General features: G+C 39.2%; 1 protein-coding gene across 6 annotated transcripts; it reads left to right on the top strand.

Moving 5' to 3' along the window:
• Positions 1–2,868: 2,868 nt before the first annotated feature.
• Positions 2,869–24,102, top strand: LOC5573534 (vesicular integral-membrane protein VIP36). 6 transcript variants are annotated; one of them, XM_021838268.1, is made up of 7 exons: positions 2,869–2,954; positions 3,191–3,268; positions 3,343–3,517; positions 3,620–3,735; positions 20,024–20,221; positions 20,285–20,447; positions 22,869–24,102. In XM_021838268.1, exons 3-7 carry the CDS (start codon positions 3,355–3,357, stop codon positions 23,243–23,245), a joined length of 1,017 nt encoding a protein of 338 aa, XP_021693960.1. In that variant the 5' UTR covers positions 2,869–2,954; positions 3,191–3,268; positions 3,343–3,354; the 3' UTR covers positions 23,246–24,102. The 6 variants fall into 6 exon arrangements, with proteins under 6 accessions (XP_021693960.1, XP_021693959.1, XP_021693958.1 ...); XM_021838267.1 differs by having other exon boundaries at positions 3,340–3,517; XM_021838266.1 differs by lacking the exon at positions 2,869–2,954 and adding an exon at positions 3,012–3,045 and having other exon boundaries at positions 3,185–3,268.
• Positions 24,103–24,761: the final 659 nt, after the last annotated feature.

Here is a 24,761-nt window from a genome sequence, read left to right as displayed (position 1 = left end):
GGTAGTTTCTATTATTTCCCACAGAAAATATGATAAAATGATAAGCCGTTTCATTCAGTTTTTTTGACGTTTTTGTACCACTGTAAATTCGACTCAAGTAGTGTTTTGAAGAGCGGTGAAAGTAGCAGTTAGGTTGCAAAAGTTGAAAAATTTAAATCCGGAAATTAAACATTTCAAAAGTGAGAATCGAGTTGGATTAGAGCGCAACATGTAGAATTTCGTCTGAGAAACACGTAGGATCAATAAAGTAAGTTTGTTAACTTTGCTGACATTTTTTTTCCTTATGTTTATTTGAAAGGCACTCTGTGCTCGTGGCCACCACTGTGCCGGAATCATATACACGTCATTGCTACGTGAAAACACACGTGATTTTTTTTCATTGCACTTTTCACGAAGCTATTACGTAAATCATAGGTAGCCCAGAATGAACGCATGAACTTTGGAAGTTCGTCCATTCCACCGTCGCTAAACGTAAGAGCACAGACAAACAGACGTAACACTTAGAACAAAACTCGATCAAAATCATAGTCACGAGGACATGCACTCAGAAATAAAAATAGTCACAGAATTACTAGAGTTTATGCATTTATGACTATTTTCTATCTGTCACTCTTTTGTTTTGCTGTGAATTTTCACACTAACTGTCATTTCAGCGATGCTTCAACCCAGGTGAATTGACAAATAATAGGAATAAAACAAGGCGCGTTCAATTCTCTAAGGTGTCCTACTATGCTCACTTTGTGGAGAAAACTAGACAGGGTAGGTGAGGAAGGGCTGGCCGTTTTGTTTACAAACATCTGAGACAGGTAGTCGAGAGATTGACTCATGATTGGTTGGAGAAACAGTGTTGTCAATAATTATTCCAATCTGGTCGCCCCTGCTCCTTGTGTGCTCTACGCCTTTCTTTCTTTTTTGACAATTTCGTCCGCACTGATGGCAGCACAGTTAGTTTCAGTTTCAGCATCATCCAGGCAAGGCAGTAATGTTTGTAAACAAAACGGCCAGCAAGTTAAAGATGGCCTCCAAGCCGCTTTCGCCGAGTGATTACACCTTATTCTGGCTACAGAGTAAAATGCACACACCTTGGAATAAAACTCCCTGCAGGATGAAAGAGAAGCAGATAGAAAATAGTCTTAAATTACTAAAATTTAGTTATTCTGTGACTACACTGAAACAAGCATTGCAGTAATGAAAACCATGAACAAGTTTTTAAATTTACTATTCCAACCAAGATTGAGCTATGATGGACGCTTTATATTTGCGTTTTGTTCCATCTCAATCCAACCGCATCGCTAGCCGAGCGGTAAGCGTTCGCGCTTGACAATAAGGCTATCCATGAGGACTTTCCGCAATAAGACTGACAGCTCAAAGTGTGAATGCAACCAAAACGAATGAGTAAACAAAGCATGCGAGTGTTACCGGAGCTTTACATTTTCCTTTGTAATCGAACGGTCACTCCGATCGTGAAACGTCAAAAGCTCTTGGTAAACAAAAAACCAGCTGATCGCAGTTGTCTCATGGATTGCCTTATCGCCAGATCCTCGGTTCGATTCTGACCTGCTGCAAGTTTTTAACCATGATATAGTCATTTTTACTATCGGAATGGTGCCATGGTAAAATTGAAAACACAAAACCGTTCGAGATAAATGCGAATTTAGTCTGCACAAATCAAGTGGCGTTGTGTATTTAATTTAACCCTCTGATATAGTATTTTCAACCGCAACGCTGTTTTCAGTGTACCCGTGTTTCTGAGTGCGTATGCCCAATGCTAAAATCGGTTTGTTTGGCCGACAGGCCAACAGATGACAGTAGTGTGTAAACGTCAAACGCGAACAAGAACGATGCGAGCGCTGCAGGTGGCGGATTGGCCACCTACCATATTTTTGAATCGACCGTTAAAAACGTGGTCGATGCACAATGATGAGAGTGTGACGTCTGTTTGTCTGTGGTCTTGCGTTCGATTCCCAGCCCCATCCATAAAAAAACCCGTCCAGCCATCAGAAGACGCCGCACAGAGGACCGTGCTTTGGGGAGCACATCCATCCTCCGTCAGTATCAGATCAGATGGTGACTGAGACAAACTGACCCTCTTCGCAGGCAGCTAGCCTCAAACGACTCAGGAGCACGGCAAACCCAAGGGTGGAGGGCGGCTGTCAAATGGGAGTTAAATTGAGAAGCCGCCAACCTGAGTCCAGAACCAGTTTAAAGGCTTAACGCGGAAAAGTAAAAATAATTATTCGCAAAGTTACAAGTAATCAATGAGGTTTTAAAAATATTGTTCGCAAGCAGTTATTTGCTACGTGCTACATAATTAGATAAGCGCTTTCAAAATTTGAATAAAATTATCTCTGAAAATAGTTTTGCATACTTGTGAGAGTATTGTAGGGGCAATAATTGATAAGAATCATAAGAATATATCAAGCGTGTGCTAGAATATTTTTTTTCTCATCAGAATGCAAGATTGCATCGCTTCCAAGCGGTCCGAAGTGAAAAAATCTGACAAACTTGCATCTTGTCACCTTTATTCGCAGAAGAGAGGATCGATGAAGAGAAATCGATCATGCGACTTACGCCCTTATTCCAGCACACGCTTGATATAATAAAAAAATGAGTGTTACATTTTGTAGTTAGGCCTTTTTGAAATGTTACGATAGAAATGTCAAAAAGTCCCGTCAACAGGGCTGCCAGATGTACAGATTTCTCTGTATTACACAGATATTTTTATTCTGACACAGATTCAATTTGTATGGAACACAGATTTTCTTTCAACAATTGTTGTATGGACACAGATATTTTTGTATGGGACACAGATTTTTTAACCTCGTGGATACAGATTTTCTATCAAACCATCTGGCAGCTCTGCCCGTCAAGTACGCGCTGTCAAAAGTGCGAAGCAGAAGAAAAGAAGTGAAGCTGCAAGTCCGCGAGAAGTGGTTGGTTATGCGTTTTGCTGCATATTGCGGCGCTTATATTAAATCCACATCCAGCGGCGGCGGTAACGCGCAGAAGATATGCGCGCAATTCAAACGCAACGTCAAAATTCAAGTAGGCTTGGATTTTTTCGTTCTTCAAGGACGCAAATGTTTCAAATTTGCTAAATCTGAAACATTTGATGATTTTCATTATCACTGCGACGGTATATCGACATTTTCAGATAATCGCATTACGTGGATTTATCTTGCAGAGCATAATATCATTCAAAAAAATAGCGTATAGAAAAGTGTCCGCTTGGAATTCGCGGCCACCGAATTGCGTAGACACCTGCCAGGTAAGGGACAACAATATCTCATAATTGATGTATCGCAAAAGAAAGCGTATCCAAACAAAGGTTCATTTTAGAAGCCCCTGCCTGAAATGTTCCCCAGCAGAGGAAACCTCTCGACGTTACTGACGAAGGCCACGGTAGCGGCGGTGCTTCTGCTATTGGTTACCTTTGGAGTCCGGGACAGTACCCAGCAGCAGTATGATGCGAACGACTACATGAAACGGGAGCATTCCCTATTCAAACCATACCAGGGTGAGTGGAAGCAATCCGGTTCCCTCTTCTAGAGTCGAGTGAAAGTTGAAGCTCAGCTGGTTTGTCTTGTTTTGTATGACCGGTTGTGTCGTTTGATTTTAGGCTCGGGGATGACCATTCCGTACTGGGACTTTATCGGATCGACGTTCGTGACCAACAGTTACATTCGGTTGACGCCGGATCTGCAGTCCAAGAGTGGAGCCATCTGGAATCAAATGGTAAGTTGGATGCATGGGGTTTTAGAGCAGGGGAACGCGACAAAAATTGATCAACTGCACGAGAGAGGACGACACGTCATTAAAGTGATAATGTTTTTTTGCGTAAGAATAAACTGCTTCTGTTGAGTCAGCAGTACTCATCAGGGCACGGTGTTTCTCAGACCGTATTTATCTGAAAAAAAAAAAAAATCTCCATTAAATCTGAAGGGCTGATAGTAGGTCTCATTTTAGAGATTATTTGGTCTCTTTTATAGATTCAAGTCTCTAAAAAAACTCTATTTTTAATGGAAGATCTCAGTCTCTTTCTGTCACAGATGCTAAATTCTACAGGATCCAGAGACATTTTCAGAGGCTATAACGCGATTGTTTAACAGGTTCTTCAAGAATTTCTTCTTATATTCCTCGAGGCAAAAACCTTAAGTAATTATCCTGAAGATCTCTCCAGAGATTTCATCTGGAATACTTTCAGAGACTCCTACTGTAACAGAGTTTTCTACAGAAATGTTTCTAGAGATTGGTCTTCCAATTCTCTCAGAAAGTCATTCAACGATTTTTCAAAGCACTACCACCAATAATTTCCTCAGGAATTACTTTGAAATTGTTTTCCAAAGACTGTCCCAGGATTTCCTCCAGACATTTTCCTACTAATCCTTCAACCGCATTTTCCAGTTGTTACTCTATCTTCCAAAGATTCCTTTCGATCCACAAAGGTTCATTCCAGAGCTTTTGAAAGATTTCGTTTAGGGATTTTTATAAGAAATTGCATTGTTTCTTCCGTCTATTCTTATGGATTCCTTCTAGAATTCTTTCTGGGGGTTATTCGGAGAAACCAGTGAAGAACTTTTCCAGAATTTCTCAATAAATTCGACCTGAGATCATCTAAAAATCTAAATGCAAAGATCATATACAACTGGCTCCGTTATGATCGACTGCACTTGGGCCTATGAAAATTGAGTAAATAATGAAAAACATATGCGACATTGTCAGTGACAACATTGCAACATGATTAACAGCATTACACGGAGAAATATTTGGTCTAAATTTCGTCAAGAGCAAGCAAACCAATCGTAGTAGTAGGCGCATACTGAATTCTAATCGTGGTAGGTAGTCCATTATAATTTGAATTAATAAAAACAGGGTGTCTACTACCTGGAAAAACCTGGAAAACCTGGAATTATCAGGGAATTTTATTCAACCTGGAAAAAACCTGGAATTCTCAGGGAATTTCGTTCACGATCATGGGAATTATGTTAAGGTAATAATTCATGAGAGAATATTTTCACGCCAACGTATTTTTGCGTCATAACCCAGAGCCAGAAAACTCTTCATTCGAAAAAAATTCGGCTGCGCCGCTCTCAAAGTACTATATGAGCTGTTCAGTGAGGATCCATTCGAGTATGAAATTTTATCAGCTTATCAAAACATGGTCTAAATTTATTCGGTAAAGTATTAACATATCTGAGGCTGGTAGCAGGTTTCTTTTTAGATACCATTTTTATGCAAGTCTCTAAAAAGTCTCTATTTTTGATAAATGGTGCCTGAAGTCTCTATTTTGACCAAAATAGTCTCTTTTTCCATAACTTGCTTGCAAACTGAGATGCAAAATTTCTTCTCGTATTTCTCGAGAACAGCTTCAGGAAATATCCATGCGGTTTCTCCAGAGATTTTATTGAGAATTCTTCAAGAAATTCCTTTAGCATTTTTTAAATACAGTTAACTCTCCCTTACTCGATATTCCGTATCTCGATATCGAGTTAGAGAACCATAGTAAAAGTTGGTTTTCATGGCTAACTCGATGGTCCCTTGGAACGCAGTTGCACTGCTTTTGTGTTCTGTAAGTCGATACCTCCCTAACTCGATGGTCCCTTCAATATCGAGTAAGGGAGAGATGACTGTAGGATGCTTACAGGAGTTCCTCCATAATTTGCTTCAGGAAATCCTTGAACATTTCAACGTTACAACCTCTAGTAATTTTCTCAGGGAGTACTTTGAACAAAGACTATCCTGGGACTTCCTACAGATATTTTTCACTAGCTTTTCAACCGAGTTTCCCACAGAATTTCTCCCAAGAAAACCCGACAAGAATTTCAACGCCATTTCATCTTTGGTTATTCCAAAGAATAAATCCAAAAGCTGCTCGAGTGAATATATTAAGAAAATTTCGACCTGTGTTTCATTATTAAGTTCCTTTAGATTTTTTTCCTAGGAATTTCTACAGCATATCATCCAAGGATTGCTGGAGTTCATCCAAACATTTTTCAATGAAATCCTCAAAAAATCCCCATGGAATATTGAAAAGTTCATTTAAGGGTTCCGCACAATTTAATACCACAACAATTTTTTTCTATGAAATCCTTCGATTGTAGGAATGATTGTTCCTACACAATTTTCTAGTAATTTCGTCCTGTGTTCCAGGAGATCCTTTGTAATATCCTGCGAGATATTTTGATTTTTTTTTTTTTTATTATCTTAGTAATAATCTTGGATCTCTTCTAAAAGTTCTTCAAGAGTAAGTCTTCCTGAAAATCCTCTTTCTTCAATGGTGACCTAAGAAATGACATAAGTAACTGTAACAAAAGATGCACGTAAATTTGCTTTAGGAATGCGTCACGAATTTTCTGAACAATTTGTTAGCTTTCTTTGAAATTCCATTAAAATTTCCATGGATGAAACTCCTAAAAATGTTTGTACTTTTCTGGCATATACCAGATGTGCTTGTATGTTGTCGTAATGTCACAAAAAAAATTGGAAAAAATAGTTTTAACAATATTTTCAGAGAAATGTCTGGTCTGATCAAACTATTTTGTTCTGGTTCTTGTTTCGTTTTTTGATTACTATTTTGTCTCTTTTTGATTACTTTTTAATCTATTTTTTTCTGGGAAGAGGTTTCTAAATTTCATATTTTCAAGAAACCTATTTACCATGCACAATTTTTAAAATTATTGGAAAATATTTAGTTTCAGAAAATACAATTTTCGAGAAGTAAACTGGAATTTAAACAACTTCAAATTCAAAATTTCGAACAATCAAGATTAATTTAGAACTTTTTCGAATGAAATGCAAAAAATTATCATTTATTTATATTCCCACAGTTCTCGCATAGCTTATGATCTAGCCCTAAAAGCCATTGGTAACCATGTGTGTAGCTCGTTGTTTCTAAGCATTTGAATGGAGTTTTACGTTATTAAACAATGATATGGCGAAGAAAGGATCATTCCATACCTGCCAGTAGTGTTGGTTTGGATGCTTAATAATTCGTTTGCTCAGAAACAACGAGCTACACATGTGGTCACTAATGCGTCTTCTAGGGCGTTATCCCAGATCATGCGAGAGTTAAATGTTATACAGTCGAATGTGATTACCCAGGGGCTTAATAATCCGTGTTTCTATTTAAAAAAAATGGATCCGGGATTTAAAAGTTTTACGAATTATTTGTGTTATTTTATATGGATATATACAGTATTGGACAAAACATTTGCAACTTTTTTGATTTTCCATACAAAATGACCAACTTTGATAAACTATATCTCAGTTATTTATGGACCGATTTGAATGAAATTTTCACAGAATATCAGACATAACTTGAATTTTAACATATATTTTTGAGTGATTTTTCCAATCACAAGTTGAAAAGCAGTAACGGTTTGACTAAAGTGAATTTTTTGACGATTTTTTATAATTGACATAACTAAACATATTGAAGCAACAGCTTCATGGTATCTTCAGCAAAGTTGTAGATTTTGACGAGATGAATAAGTTTGCTGAAGACAGTTTTTGTGTAGGGCTATCAGATTTTGAGATAAAAAGTTTTTTAATTTTCGTCGAAAATTACACTTCAATCAAACCGTTATTACTTATAATCTCGTGATTGAAAAAATTATTCAAAAATATATGTTAAAATTCAAGTTATATCTGATGTTCTGTGAAAGTTTCACTCGAATCGGTCCATAAATAACTGAGATATAGCTTACCAAAGTTGGTCATTTTGTATGGAAAATCGAAAAAGTTGCAAATGTTTTGTCCAATACTGTATTAGAGTGGTTCAAAAAAACGTTTTCGTTCCACTCTGCTCATTCGATTCAAGATCAAATTCTGAGTGTCCTCCCAAAATTTGAGCTCATTCGGATGAAAACTGAGACTGCACAAGCCATTCAAAGTTTATATGGGAATTACTATGGGAAAAGCAAGCAATTCATTCAATCGGTCATAGTGTTTGCCCATGTGCTCTCAGTAATTAGAGCTACGTTGATACTGTGAGATACAGTAATCAGCTACAATTTTGTCAAAGACCGTTTTTAAATCGGGCTACTGAGTAATTAGTTATTGATTTTTGTATGAGTTGTATAACTTTGATCATAATAATTGGGCTGATCTGCAGGCACAATTGGATATATGCAGTAAAACATAGTAGCCATGATTTGTGCATGCTATCTTTCGCGCCAGATGCAGCAACGTTGCCTGTTCATAAGTTGAATGAGCACTGTTGAAGAATTTGTGACTGGCTATAAATCAATAACTAATTACTGAGACGCTGATTGAATGACTTGTTTGTTTTTTCCATAGTAATTCCCATATAATTTTTGAAGGGCTTGTGCAGCCTCAGTTTTCTTCAGAATGAGCTCAAATTTTGGGAGGACACTCAGAATTTGATCTTGAATCAAATGAGCAGTGTAGAGCAAAAACGATTTTTTGAACCACTCTTATGTTCATATCAAGGCCTAATTATCATCAGGAACAAATATTTTCATCATTCCTGCGAATATTAGGCGCTATATTCTAGTGAAACAATAACATAAATCACTTTTTCTCTCCACCATTGCCATAATTGATACTATAGCGATAATAGGAACTTCTACCCTACTTACTTATACTATATATTGCGCATTTCTTCCATAACTGGACTATCGCAGAAGTTTTTACAAGTGCGGAAACGCTAATAAAAGTGCGCAATTGCATCAAAACGGGTAGGTGTCCTCGGGGGACTTATTCTTCGCAAATCAAAGAATAAGTGCTCTGAAGACTTTGGCTTTTTTGCTGTATGATAACTTGCCAATACATCGGTAAACTTATTATTTATTGTAAAATATTGCCAAATATCCAAATAAAGTTTAATTTTGCGCCCATGAAGCTGTCTTAGTTATCCAAACGACCGATGGAAATGAATGGTACATAATTTGTACTAAAAAAAAACAAGAAGACACATACTGATGCACTTGAAAGGTCCGTTCAGTTCACAGAGCTCTTACAAACGGAATAAAAGGCATCATCATTGGCCAATGGTCTAATCTACCGGTGGTCTAATTTCACTCGGTCTGAGAATTGTGACACTTGAGCGGGGCACGCTCCCGTCAGAGTCTATGAATGAAGAGTTGCGCGAAGAGTGAAACCAAATCTACCTATCGAACTGTCAAACCGTCTACCTATCGAGCAGCCCAGCAAAACAGATAGGGGCTGTTTTCGAAGACGAAGAAGAACAAGCATTCAAAGAAGTCTCTTCGCGCAACTCTGTGTATATAAACTCTGGCTCCCGTATGATCCCCACGTGATCTGGACCCGCTCTAGTGTCAAAATTCTTCGACCGAGTCAGTTTAGTACACCAGTGGATAAGACCATACGATTCAATTGAATAAAACTTAGCTTTGATATTGTTATCATCTTCATATTGTAATATTGTATATTGTAATAGTTTCAGCATGCTCTACATAATGTGTAGAAGTGTATAAATAGCTATTAAATCGAAAACACTTTAAAATTTGTCGTTAATTTGTTTTAGATATATAAAATTAGGGTATTTCTTGAACCTGGAATTATTTTTATAAAACCTGGAAATATCAGGGAATTCCATTTCGGTGAACGAGTAGACACCCTGAAAAACCTCAGTTACAATTTTACCGTCACCAGAAGCAGTCTTTTATTGCTGACTTTGCGATTCACAACAGGTTATCGGCCAAGACAGCTGATTCGCAGCTGGATTACATCAAGGGCAAATCCACTCTCTACACACTTAGATCAAATCACCGAGTTCGGTAATTCATTTAACGAAATCTCAACAGCTGAACGATCGGTAATCGATTCGGTAAACGAAAAAATTACAGATTGTTCGGTAATTCGGCTTTTCGAGCTGAGTTGTCAAAACAACTGACCTGTCGGTAATCGTTTACCGAAGAACTGTAAACACGGCGCACGGATTACTTCCATTGGAACCCTTTTTTTCGATTGTAACAAAGTAGACAAGCTTTCAAATCGCATTTTTCATTTTATTAGTAAAGAGTACATTTGAACACAATGATGTAATCAGAAATATAGCGGAATCGGAGCTCAGGATCGATGTCTGAAATGACGTTGGGATCGGTGCCGTATTTTCGGTCGGAAATATCGAACATGTTGCGCACGGGAAAATAAGTTAGAGCAGCGGACGCTGCTTTTAGACTGCAAAAATACATATAACGTTGGTTAATGGATGGAACGTAGGTATGTGCACTACCGTAAACTCACCTGCATCAAGAAAATCTTCAGAATACTGGAACAATTTTGGTTGGAGATAATTCACGGACTTTTTCCCTACAACACTCGAAAGAAAAACATTGAAAATGAATAGACGCTGTCATTCGTTCAAATTACTGAATTTGGTGATCTAGCAGACCGTTTACCGAAACTTCAGTTGAATTTTTTACAATTATCGGTAATTCAAACGATTCACAGACTATTCGGTAATTTTTTTCACAGATCGTCGACAATTTACCGTAGTTAAGTAATTTTGGAGCTTGCTTGAGCTTGAGCTTGATTGGCCGCCCGTGGATGCACTCCAGTATCGCCAGATCAGCTGCACTTACACAAGGAACCAACCGAATAACTGCTTGGGACTAACAGGCATCCTCAGTGTATAAGTGCTGGTGATCTTCTATTTTTAGGCAACAATGGCACCTGCCACGTCAGAATGCAGACCAATGAGGGGAAGGGGGAGGAATTGATGATGCATTGAACTGACTCCCACGTAGACCGTATATTCCACTGCATCCACGTCAGTTCATGCGGGAGTGTATGGATTGGGGGAAAGGCATGGCAGATAGGTTTGCTTTTTGTGGTTAGCAGACTGCCTATGTATCAGGCGTAAGAAAGGCGTGCGCGTGGAAGTAGGAAGCGTTAGGGAAACGGTTTCTTGTCCGTCTCTGGTTCTAGCGTTTGCTATGAACGAATAGTTTTAGTGTGATATATTTAGAATGGAAGATAGAAGCAAGTGAGAGATATACAACTACAAAGTACGAGGAAAGGGACGGGCCTGGGATTGAACCCATGACCTTCTGCATATGAAGCAGAAGCGGTAGCCATCAGACCACCAACCCCGTCATTACCGTAGTTAAGTAATTTTGGACATGATAAACTGTCAAAAACTGGCAAATTACCGAATTATCGGTATTTGCACGATTTACAGATTTATTTCGGTAATTTTATTTACCGAACGCGCATACTCTGTTTGAGTGTGTACTAAAGCAACTGGTCGTGCCGAAGTACAGCGAAGCGGACCGATGGTTGTGATTCGAGCGAATCATCCGGGAGCTGGCATCAGTGGATATCGTGATACATGAGCGGTTCGTGGTATTCACCTTACTTTAAACCATGCCGAAATCATTCCAACAGTTGGTAACAGTTCTCGAAACGCTACCGGTGGAACAGTGCACGCTCGACTTTATGAAGGCCAGACTACTGAGCGAAAACGTGAAGCGCCGGAACAACTGCGAGACGGAGAGCCAGTTGGACGGCGAATCGGCGTTCTTCTTCTTCTTTTTGGCATTACGTCCTCACTGGGACAAAGCCGGCTTCTCAGCTTAGTGTTCTTATGAGCACTTCCACCTGAGAGCTTTCTTTGCCTAAGTTGCCATTTTCGCATTCGTATATCGTGTGGCAGGTACGATGATACTCTATGCCCAGGTAAGTCAAGGAAATTCCTATCACGAAAAGATCCTGGACCAACCGGGAATCGAACCCAGACACCTTCAGCATGGCTTTGCTTTGAAGCCGCGGACTCTAGCCACTCGGCTAAGGAAGGTCCCCAATCTGCGTTCTACGGAGAGCGATTAAAACTGAAGTGTTTTTCCTGTGGGAAAATGGGTCACAAGAAGGCGAGCTGCCACATGAAGAAGGACACCGAGAAGCGTAAATCGTTCGGGTAGCCAAGGAGAAAGCAAACTCTGCTGGTATCGAAGTGGCATTCGTAATGGAGCATGGTGCCGCGACGAACGGAGGTAAAATCAAATCAGTTTCATAAGATTCTGGATTCGGGTGCATCGGAGCAGACTAGTCGCTAAAGGGTTCTCGCAGAGATATGGGTATGATTACTTCGAAATCTATGCGCCGTTGGTCAAAATGTCGACGGTTAGGATGATGCATTGGCCAACCAGTAGAATCCGTTAGTCCATCAGATGGTTGTTCGAACGGCATTTCTGAACGGAAATCTCTCTGAAGAAATCTTCATGCGCTAACCTCGATGATTGAAGGAAGGGAATCGAGTCTGCAAGCTGGACAAATCCATCTACGGTTTGAAGCAGTCATCAAAGGAGGAATGACTGGTTGCACTAGTTCGTGTCCCGGATCGGGTTTTAACGATGCGAGAGCGACAGTTGCCCGTACGTGCGTGAGTGTGGTAGCGAAAAGGTGTTCCTGCTGCCTTACGTGGATGACATACTACCTTGTCTTGGTATGATTGGCGCCATCAAGAAAATGATGAGGACGGAATTTTCGATGCAAGACATGGGCGAGGCAAAGATGTTCCTGGGTTTGAAGATTAGCTGCGATGTGCTACTGGGATGCATGACGTTGGACCAGGAGCACTCGTTCCATTCTGAAGCGTTTCGGGTTGGAGAAGTCGAAGCCCGTGTCAACTGCCATTGTAGCGGGTCTGCAATTGAAAAAGAACGAGACAAATGAGAAGCTGAAAAAGCCCTATCGTGAGCTGATTGGGAGCCCCACCAATTTGATGATAACATCCAGACCGGATTTGAGTGCGTCGTTGAATTACTTTAGCCAGTTCCAGAGTAATCCAACTGAAGATCACTGGACGCTCGCCAAGGGGATTTTGCGATATTATTGGCTGTACCCTGCAATTATGGATTGGTCTACGAACGGTCAACAGTGTCCAACCGTCAGGTGATTAGCTTTTCAGACGCGAACTGGGCGTTCGGTTTCTGTTATCCTGTTCAAGCTGTATGGAGTCAATTGAAGCGGAGTGTTCCGCTCTGGCCGACGCAGCATGTGAAGCGATTTGGATCCGAAAGGTACTGAGTGAGTTGGACGTGCAAGAAGGGCAACCGACAATATTGTACGAGGACAATCAATCAACCATTACCGTTATGGAGTCAGCTGAACCATCGAAGCGACTGCAGCACACTGACGTCAAGCTTTTTTTTTTTAATTTCTTTATTAGTATCATTCCAAACATTACATTCATTTCTTATATCTAGGTGTTCTGTGTTATTAGACAACACTATCATCCTAATTTGGTAAAACAAATTTAAGATTTTATTAACATTTTGTTAACAACATATTACATTTCAGTTGCCGTAGCAGTTCAGTTTTTTTACAGGTGAGTTGATTTCACCTGCTTATAAGAGAAAAAAAAAACGTTTTTAATATACTTAACCTAACTTAACCTAAACATATAACGCATTAATCGTGGCAATAGAAGATTGTAACGATTTTTGCCTGAAATTATTAATGATTGTATTTGACATTTGTTCCAATGTTTCAACATTGGATATTCTATGTAACTCATTGGTACTATACCAGGGAGGAAGCCTCAGAATCATTTTCAAAATTTTATTTTGAATTCTCTGCAGAGCTTTCTTCCTGGTATTACAACAGCTAGTCCATATTGGTACAGCATACAACATGGCTGGCCTGAAAATTTGTTTGAATATCAAAAGTTTGTTCTTAAGACAAAGTTTTGATTTTCTATTAATAAGGGGATAGAGACATTTTACATATTTATTACATTTGGCTTGAATGCCCTCAATGTGATTTTTGAAAGTTAAATTCTTATCTAGCATGAGCCCTAGATACTTAACTTCATCTGACCAATTTATTGGAACCCCTCTCATCGTGACAACATGTCTACTTGAAGGTTTCAAATAAAGAGCTTTTGGTTTATGTGGGAATATTATTAGTTGAGTTTTGGAACCATTAGGAGAAACCTTCCATTTTTGCAAGTATGAAGAAAAAATATCCAAACTTTTTTGCAATCGACTACAGATGACACGCAGGCTTCGTCCTTTGGCGGAGAGGCCTGTGTCATCCGCAAACAAAGATTTTTGACATCCCTGAGGTAACTCAGGTAAGTCAGATGTGAAAATATTGTATAATATTGGTCCCAAAATGCTGCCTTGAGGAACACCAGGTCTTACAGGAAGTCTTTCAGATCTGGAGTTTTGATAATTAACCTGAAGTGTACGATTTGACAGATAACTTTGAATTATTCTAACAATGTATGTTAAAAAATTAAAGTTTTTTAATTTTACAATCAAACCTTCATGCCAAACACTGTCGAATGCTTTTTCTATGTCTAGAAGAGCAAGACCAGTAGAATAGCCTTCAGATTTGTTGGAACGGATCAAATTTGTTACACGTAAAAGTTGATGAGTGGTCGAATGTCCATGGCGGAATCCGAACTGTTCATTGGCAAAAATTGAATTTTCGTTGATGTGGGCCATCATTCTGTTCAAAATAACCTTTTCAAAAAGTTTACTGATGGAGGAAAGCAAACTGATTGGACGATAGCTAGAAGCTTCTGCAGGATTTTTGTCTGGTTTAAAAATTGGAACAACCTTAGCATTTTTCCATTTGTCAGGAAAATATGCTAATTGAAAACATTTGTTAAATATATCAACTAAAAATGATAAGCTACTTTCTGGAAGTTTCTTGATGAGGATGTAGAAAATTCCATCATCGCCAGGAGCTTTCATATTTTTGAATTTTTTAATAATAGTTCTCACTTCTTCCAAATCAGTCTCCCAGGCATTTTCGAAAACGTTCTCTTGATTGAGAATATTTTCGAACTCCTGAGTAACTTCATTTTCGATTGGACTAGTAAGTCCTAAATTAAAATTGTGCGCACTTTCAAACTGCATAGCTAGTTTTTGAGCTTTTTCGCAATTAGTTAGTAATAATTTGTTTTCCTCTTTCAATGCTTCTGAGGTTTTTTCAAGATTTTAGATAATTTCCAAAAGGGCTTAGAGCCAGGGTCCAATTGAGAAATTTTATTTTCAAAATTTTTGTTTCTTAATTGAGCAAAACGTTTCTTGATTTCTTTCTGCAAATCCTGCCATATAATTTTCATAGCAGGATCGCGAGTGCGTTGAAATTGCCTTCTCCTCACGTTTTTAAGACGGATCAAGAGTTTGAGATCATCGTCTATAATCACGGATTCAAATTTTACTTCACATTTTGGAATTGCAATGCTCCGGGCTTCAACAATGGAATTTGTTGAAGTTTCAAGAGCATTGTCAATATCAAGTTTAGTTTCTAAAGAAATGTTAACATCAAGATTAGAGTCAACATACGTTTCATATATATTCCAGTCGGCTCGTAAATAATTGAAAGTGGAGCTGATAGGATTGAGAATCGCTTCTTGGGATATTTGAAATGTAACAGGGACATGATCAGAATCAAAATCAGCATGAGTAATCAGTTGGCTACAAAGATGACTAGAGTCGGTTAAGACCAAATCAATCGTAGATGGATTTCTAGAAGAGGAAAAACATGTGGGGCTATCAGGGTATTGAATTGAGAAATATCCTGAAGAGCACTCATCAAATAAAATTCTGCCGTTGGAATTACTTTGAGAATTATTCCATGACCGATGTTTGGCATTAAAGTCACCAATGACAAAAAATTTTGACTTATTGCGAGTCAATTTTCACAAGTCAGTTTGGAGCAAATTAACTTGCTGTCCAGAGCATTGAAAAGGCAAATAGGCAGCTATGAAAGTATATTTACCAAACTGTGTTTCTACAGAAACACCTAAAGTTTCAAAAACTTTAGTTTCAAATGATGAAAACAGTTGATGTTTGATACGCCTATGAATGATGATTGCAACTCCCCCACATGCCCCATCAAGTCTATCATTACGATAAGCAAAAAAGTTAGGATCTCTTTTTAGTTTGGATCCAGGTTTTAAATAAGTTTCGGTAATAACTGCTATATGCACATTATTAACCGTAAGAAAATTAAACAGCTCGTCCTCTTTACCATTCAGAGAACGAGCATTCCAATTTAAAATATTTAAATTATTATTTGGATCCATTAGAAAAACGTAATCCAATAACAATTTGATTTGTAAATTTTACACCTACTTGGACTGCTTCAGTCATAGTGGTGGCTTTGAACATTGCATCAATCATTAGATTCAATTGTTCAGTTAGAAAATTAAAATCAGAGGCAGACATGTCATGTGATTTCCCATTAGAATTTCCGGTAGACGAAGAAGCGGAGTTACCTGTGGCGGTAGGGTTTTTTCCATTTGATTTGAAACAAGTAGAATGGGTACCCATTGATCGAACAGGGGAGGAGTTCAAATTTCCTGCTACGATATCGGCAAAGGATTTACCGTGGGTAGATACATTCGAAATTGAAAGATTCGAACGGCTACCCGACGGATTAAAATTAGTTTGTGAATGAGCATGATTATGATCTTCCTGATGGGTATGATTCATGATCAAGCGATCGTTAACTGAAAAATGAGCATTGTTCGATACTCTACCAGGCAAATTCCAGAAACGACCGTTATCGTAACGGATATTATCTTTCATCTGCCTGGCACGAGCCTCAATGACCCTTTTGCGTGAAGGACAATTCCAAAAATTGGACTTATGGTTAGCCCCGCAATTACAGCATATGAATTTGGTGGTATCTTCCTTCACTGGACAGACGTCCTTAGCGTGAGAAGAACCTCCGCAAATCATGCATTTAGCATCCATGCGACAATTTTTTGTACCATGACCCCACTTTTGGCACCGATGGCACTGAGTGGGGTTCTGGTAATTTCCTCCAGGTTTCTGGAAATGTTCCCATGTCACACGGACATCAAACAAAAGTTTTGCTTTTTCTAAAGCTTTAATATTATTTAGTTCTTTTTTGTTAAAGTGAACTAAATAAAATTCTTGAGAAAGCCCTTTCCGAACAAAGCCAGATTGGGTTCTCTTTTTCATAATGATTACTTGGACTGGGGAAAATCCAAGTATATCATTTATTCCATTTTTGATCTCTTCAGGTGATTTATAGTCACTTGAGAGACCTTTCAAGACAACTTTAAACAAACGTTCAGTTTTGTCGTCATAAGTAAAAAAATTGTGCTTCTTCTCTTCAAGATGTTTGAGAAGAAGTTCACGATCTTTAAGAGTTTCCGGCAAAACGCGACAGTCTCCTTTCTTTGCGATTTGGAAGGAAACCTTGATTCCCCTAATTGAGTTCAAGATCTCCTGCCTAAATCCCGCAAATTCGGAACAACTGACCACGATAGGCGGCACTCTTTGCTTCCTCACTTGAATCAAAGAGCCTGGGCTAGAGGCTGCTTCGATTTGGTGTTCGGAAATTTTGTCTAGAGCATCGAACTGATTGCTCATTTCGATACAATTATTCATTTCACCCTTGGAAGAAAGTTCGCATTCCGGGGAAGCGTCCTTTCTTCCATTCTTGCCACGTGTAGTGACAGTTTTAAAACCCACTTTTTTGGAAGGAAGTAGTGAATTCAGAGATTCACCCTTCCTTTTGTTTGTTGTTGATACCATGTTTAGTTAATAAGCGAAAGAAGACGTGACCTTCGAGAGGTTTTTTCCCAAGACGGTGTCCAAGAAGGATTACCACCGCTAGCTTTCGCCAACGGGTCCAACGAAAAATCGAAGGCACGGGTCCAAACAAGGATCGTAAAGGGATCAATAGTAGAAAAAATAGTACTGAAAAGTACTGTTTTGGTAGCACTGAAAAGTACCGTTTTTAATTTTAGCACTGAAAAGTACTGTTTTTGTAGCACTGAAAAGTACTGTTTTATTGCTTTAGGTAGTTTTTAAGAAAACTTCCAAGAGCAGAGAGAATTCGTGTACGCACAGCATGAAGGTACGATGCGCACTGTTGACGTCAAGCTTTATTTTGTACGAGTGTGTAGCGACGAAGAAAGTTGAAGTTCGCTACCCAGGTAACCAATAAGCATTTGAATAAGCCGTAAATCAGTCTTCTAATTGCATTTCATGTGCACATTGCCCTAATATAGCATACTGATTGCTTAGGTGCCTCAAATTAGCAAAAGAACTGCTATTTAAATGTTTTCAACTGTTAATCAGCATTTCAAATGCGCAATTTGTTTTGGTTTCAGAGCATCTCAACTGCCTTTATACTGCCACGAAACTGCTAAGAGAAACAAATATTTTCATAATATTTCTCACTGGCCTGCATGACACCCTTTACTGCCTTCCAAGAGGTATCACAAAGACATGATTTTAGTAGTATAATTAGTCAGTATTGTTTTAGTAACAAAGAAAACTGAAACACAGTATGCGATAGATGTGATTATATGAACGCTGATAAATTTCCGATACTATTTTCATTGCTTTGCATTGAAATAAGAGAGTAAAATCATATTGACTGTTTAACGATAAACTTGCGACGATCGACGCGCCACCATATTTCATATAACGGAGGCTATTAGAACTAACTTGGAGGTGATGATTTGGAGGTTATTTGGCAATTTGGAGGTAAAAATCCCCTCCAAACACTAGCGATTTGGCGGTGGGATGTTGACGTTTGATGACGAATTGAAATCCTATCGAGCAATTAATTGAATATTGTGCCTACATCGTACAAAATAACATAATTATGTTCAGTGTTTACGATTAGGTTGAATGACATGAAAGGGTGTGTCGGTGACCTACACGAGGGTCACGTTCATACCAACGCCAACGACGACAAATCCCTTCTCACTTTTCTAACCATGTACTTTGGATGCATTACACCAACACGAGAGAGATGCTGCCAGAGTCAATGCCTTTTCTAAGTTCTATTTCGTTTACTCATCCAAAACACAAATCCTGTGGTAGCAAAGTTTAAATAGAGCAAACAATCAATTCACATTAACTTTTCATCTTTAGACTATCCTGCAGCGCGATGCGCTCAACAAGCTAAGGGTCGCAGGATTAAATTCCCGGTGGGTTGACGAATAACTAACATATGTAGTACAAGAGAGATGCGATACGAACAGGGACCAGCAGTGAGAATGTGATGAAAAATGAAGTTAGAAGGGGGAAAGGAGAGTAGGAGGTTGTGGACAGTTCGATATGAAATTCCTGAAGGGTTAGCATTTAAGCAGCCGTATATCGGGCCAAAACCTGCATTTTGGTAGCATTTAAGGCGCATATACGGCTCGCTGGCATTTAATAACCTGCAGTAAAGGCGCATATACTGCTACATAAATGCTTTTTTAAATGCTTACTGGTTACCTGGGTATGTCCCAACGAGAGAGAAAATCTATCTATCCGTACTGGGAAGCGCAAATTGAATGTATGTTGTGTGTATTTCTAGTATCCCTCACCGACCAGGAGCTCTGCCTCTCGGTGATGGGCAATACAACAGTAACCTCAAACAGTATTTGAACGTGTTGTTTCTTCGTCGCCCGGAGTCCCGTCGGTTAATCAAAAATAACAACGTAGGGCCGTCGCATTCTGGACGAAACAGATACTTTGGCGCAATAAATCAAATTTGGATAAATGTAACTTTTCTTATGATTGGGTTGAAAGAACTCAATTTTGCGTTAAATCAATTCAAAATTGAGTATACTGCTGAACTAAAAATAAAGGCAAACTACCTAGTACCTTGAAAATTTAAGCTAAAATTGTGTACTTGGGCTCACCTACGGAATTGCGTTAAAACAACCCAAAAATGGAGTGGAACTGCATAACTTAAAGTATTGCTGATCTTGTTTGTTTTTAAGCAAATGATTTAAGAAACCCAACTTCGAACAAGGTTTTATCGTACATCACATTCGATAATCACAGAATATAGAAACCGTTGAAATAATTGAATTTGTGGACTTATACCATCAAAAGGAGAAAATTTCAAAATGGGCCCTATGATTTTTGTTTAAATTTCGCCAGACATACAGGTCAACCATAAAAACGACTGACGAGCACAGATTCGATGATTTTTTTTTCCTAATAATAATGGTCTGGGGAGCACCATGCAGGGGAAACAGCTGAGCTTTATCGATTAAGTGATTAAGAGCTTCTTTGTGATTGTTCCATTTGTGCAGCCCTGTACATCCATCAACTGGGAGGTGCATGTAAACTTCAAGGTTCACGGCAAAGGCAAGGATCTGTTTGGCGATGGGTTCGCCATTTGGTACGCGAGAGATCGGTTGAACACGGGACCGGTGTTTGGCAGCCGTGACAACTTCCTGGGACTGGCGATCATTCTGGACACGTACAGCAATCACAATGGACCGCACAATGTAACCGAAGGGGTAAAGTATGCAAGTTGTAACGGGGTTTTAATGCTTTGATTTCCATTTTAGCATCAACATCCGTACATCAGTGCGATGGTGAACAATGGAAGTCTGTCATACGATCACGATCGAGATGGTACTCATACGCAGCTGGCGGGTTGCGAAGCCAAGTTCCGAAATGTCGACTACGACACGATGATCAGTATCAGATACGAAAACGATGTTCTGACAGGTAAGATCTGTGGCGATATTGTCGGGTGCGGTAGAAAATTAGGAACAGTCTCTTGCCAAACTTGGACTTTTTTTGGAATCTATACCAAATTTCGGAAGTGATAAATTAGATTCGCATCCAGTCCAGATGCGTTCTAATGGGTCCTGTTTCAACTTGCATGCATTCATCTATTTTCGGTGAACTTAATTTTCTAAATTCTTTGCCAAATTAACAATATCATCATTTCAATATTAATTCAACTATTTGTCTGTTCGCTGGGGTCATAGCCCTGGCCACGATCACAGGGTTTGACGGTGCCAAAGTAGAAGGTGCACCATAGTAATACCCGTCTGTGAAACATATCACCTTCCCAATACTTTGGCACACCTCCAACGGTTCATGATTTATCATGAAACGGCTGCATTCAGGTGGAGGATCTGTTAATATGTTTCGGCATATTATCAGGTCCTCTTCGAACGGAGGGACCGCCAGGGCTCATTAGTTACTTATAAACCAGTGCTGGTTGTTTGATGTTTCAATTCGTTTACACGAGCTGTGGCATCCTTTGTACTAATCAGCAATGGTGGTTAAGTTTCGAAGCCAACGTGTGATCAATCGTTTTATAATGCAACATAAGAATGGGTGTTTGGTGGAACTGTGCGTTACTCTCGTCGTTATTAAATTTAGTGATTGTGAAGGTGCTAATAGTGATTTTATAATTAAATCTATAGTGATGAAAATTTGAAAATTAAGTGGAAGTGATTCTGATAGTTTTGTTAAAAATATAATAATAATGATGTGAACTCTACTAATTTAATAATGGTCATAACACATTGTGCAATCATTTTTCTGAATATAAACTTAATTGCCTAGTTCTTTAAACGTGCATGATAAAAGTGTTAATGACAGCGAGTGCAAAAGAATGGATCGAAGTGATTTTGTTTAATGTAACTTTCTTGATCATAGTGCTAAATCGTAGTTTGAATAGTAATGACTCTGCAGCAACAAAAATAATGATACATTTAAATTGAATATCTTTTAATTACTTAGTAATGCTAACAGATGGTAATGCTAACAGATTTATATGAAAATGGTGTGATGTGAAAAGTGATATAATAGAAAGTATATCTGAAGTGTATTACGAAAGTTGATGAGTGATAATCGGTGATATACGTGATAGTGTCAAAAATAAAAGTGACGATAGTGAGTGATGAAATGAAATGGGGAATGAGGACCTTTTGATAAAACTATTTCGTTCTTCACTTTAACCACTCTAGTAGCATTTCAGGCCTTATCATAGTTTGATAGTAGTCTGAACTACTAGACTGCAAAACTACGGCAAGGGCTGATTGCTGCTAGCGTACACAGTGACCATTTGAACAACATTGCTTAGGAACGTCTGTGTGATGAACGCAATAGAGGCTTATAAAAGCAAATGCTGGGAAGGAGCTTAGGGCAGATTAAGAGTGCCAGTACTACCCCTATCGCTACCGACAAAAAAAAAAAAAAAAAAAACTATTTGTCTGTTCGCTGGGGTCATATCGATCCTACATTGAAATCGCGAAAGGTTCGCAAAGTTTGGACGGGTTTACGGTTTTTCGACATGTGTTTTTGGAAAAGCAATTTAGCTATCTTTTAATAAGCACCACCATGGGGGCTTAGTTTTTCAATACCAGATTTCGAAAATCAATGGAGCTCTGGAACTAGCATGGGAAATAGAGGGTTAAGGTGAAGATGAATCGAAGCCAAACTTCAAATTTTCAAGAGCACGAATATGGAGAACCAAACATCCGTTTAAGCTGAAAACTTAATCCATCACGCAAAACAATTGTGCGGTAAAAACTACCATTTTAGGGGGTTAACTTAAGCGCTCGCACCGGCAATTTTCAGCAGACCAGATAGCGCTTGATTTTACCATGTCTAGTTGAAATCCAGTAAGGCGGCGTCCATTTATTACGTAACGCTAAAATTGGAAATTTTTGACCCCCCCCCCTCCGTAACGCTTTTTGTATGAAAAATTTTAAATTTTTGTATGAGCAGTAACGCTTGAGCCTACTCCCCCCCTCCCCCTTGAGCGTTACATGATTTGTGGATGCCGCCTAATGTGTTGGGATGTACCGTAACCATAGTAAATTTGTCTGAAATTCCATGGTAGTTTCAAGAATGGGCGTAGTCAGCTAAAATAGTAATTTTTACCACAGATTTTTTTTCCCGTGATTGGTCACTAGCTGGTAATGACCAATCGATTAAGTTTTCTTGATAGTAAATCTTCGAGCTGTTTAGTTTTCATCTTAAACCGATGTTTGGTTCTCCAGATTCGTGCTCTTGAAAATTTGAAGTTTGGCTTCGATTCTTCTTCACCTTAAGGTCAATATGATCTCAAGGCACAGAAAACATAACTTTTTTGTCAGAAAGAATGTTAAACACTATTCTCGCCCTCAGTGTCCACCGATTTGGAGAACAAAAACACGTGGAAGCAGTGTTTCCAGGTGACGGGAGTCAAACTGCCGACCGGCTACTACTTCGGAGTGTCGGCCACGACCGGTGACCTGTCGGACAATCACGACCTGCTCGCCATCAAATTTTATGAACTAGAAGCCCCAGCGTTGCTTGCGGAAGACCGTAGCCGTATCATTCCCTCGGCGGAAACGTTCGATGCACCGCGGGAGCACAAGGAGGACCCCAAGCAGGGCGGTATGTCGAATGTGAAAATTTTCTTCCTTATTCTGCTGGTGATGCTGATCGTGGTGGTGCTGGTCGTGATCGGAATCATGTTCTACCAGAAGCACCAGGAGAACTCCCGGAAACGATTCTACTGAGGAAGCGTCACAAAGCACACTGTCACCGAGGGAACAGCTTTAAAATACCAAAATTTCTACTGGTTTGTGCGCGGTGGCCACATCTGGTCACGATGGTTAATTTCTGGTTCTGGGAGATGATGAAATTCAGATGAGGAAGGGTAGAAGTTAGAGCTACGTAATAGTAAAGTTAGGGACTATAGCATGTAATAGAAACAAAACGAGTGCATTTTTTAACTAGGCAAACTATAGCTAAAAACTGACGAAAGCATGAAGATGATTTCATCACGCAAGGAGTACGACCGGATGTCTGTCCAAATGATGGGACTTAGGACCAAGAAGGGCTTTCGGTTCGCAGAAGCCGCCAACATCACTCTCTTGAGACGTACCTACCTACCTACCTATGAAACCTAGCTAAATAATGTTAAGTCGTCGAACCTAGTCGAAGTATGACTGGAAAAAAAATACGGAGTGCGAGAGAATTGTCGAATAATTATTAAATTGTAATTAATATATCAATAACTGATACACGCTATCGCACCCCGGTGATTTAGGTTTTTATTAATAGTATAACTCTCGGTCTGAGATGTCTTCTTCCCTCTAGAAACATCCTTCGTTTTGTGATACCGTATGTGACGATCGACTAGGATCACATCTCTCATCACGAGTCAGGAAAGGAAACTAACAAAAGTCCTACATTAGAATAACTAAAGACAAAGTGCGAATTTCAATTCATCTCCTGATCCAACTTCATTGGGGACAATTGGGTTTGACTGGTAATACAAGAGAAGTCGATTATTTAATTGCTGGGAGAATTAATCCATTCAACTTTCGCTCCGCGATCATGTTAGGTTAATAAAAATCTCAAAAATTGAAAAGAGCTTCTGTGCGGTTATTTATGAAGAACATCCATGAGGGTTGATAGCGGCCGATAATAGCTTTCCTGGGAAGCTCGCAAGATTGTTCAGAGTGGGGACGGGCCTGGTGCAGTGGTTAGAACACTCGCCTCTCACGCCAAGGACCTGGGATCGAATCCCATCCCCAACATAGTTACTTATGACGTAAAAAGTTGTAGTGACGACTTCCTTCGGAAGGGAAATAAAGCCGTTGGTCCCGAGATGAACTAGCCCAGGGCTAAAAATCTCCGTAATAAAAATAGAAAAAAAAAAATTGTTCAGAGCAACGATGCTAAGTTACGTGAGCAGTCTGGTCCGTCAAATCTCCCCGAGGACTTCAACAGCAGGGTAATCATGTGTGTTATTCACCATCGCGTTAGTAGGTGTCATGTGGAGAGCCGTGTTAAACTCACAATTTCCACGAGCATATGCTTTACTGCAGTCATCGTAACGAACTGATGTAAGCTTCTTCTCGATGTAAGCTTATTCCTTGTAGAATAAGTTCAATTTACAACTACCTACCTTGCTTATTCTGCGCGTCGCGTGAGTCTGTTGTACAGCTCTTCATATTTCAATGCCTAGTTCGACTTCAGCACAGATAATGATAGAACATGGTTGCCCGACGAAACTAATCAGGATCT

Source organism: Aedes aegypti, chromosome 1, assembly GCF_002204515.2.
Source record: "Aedes aegypti strain LVP_AGWG chromosome 1, AaegL5.0 Primary Assembly, whole genome shotgun sequence".
In the NCBI taxonomy this organism is placed as follows: domain Eukaryota; kingdom Metazoa; phylum Arthropoda; class Insecta; order Diptera; family Culicidae; genus Aedes; species Aedes aegypti.
Note: the sequence above shows the minus strand (reverse complement) of the source record. Positions and strands in the feature narration are given on the sequence as shown.

Excerpts from the sequence above, each read along its gene's own strand:
- LOC5573534 (XM_021838268.1), top strand. The coding sequence starts at position 3,355 with ATGTTCCCCAGCAGAGGAAACCTCTCGACGTTACTGACGAAGGCCACG. Across the intron at positions 3,518-3,619 it reads CCTATTCAAACCATACCAGG|GCTCGGGGATGACCATTCCG; the intron begins GTGAGTGGAAGC and ends GTTTGATTTTAG. Across the intron at positions 20,448-22,868 it reads CGAAAACGATGTTCTGACAG|TGTCCACCGATTTGGAGAAC; the intron begins GTAAGATCTGTG and ends TCTCGCCCTCAG.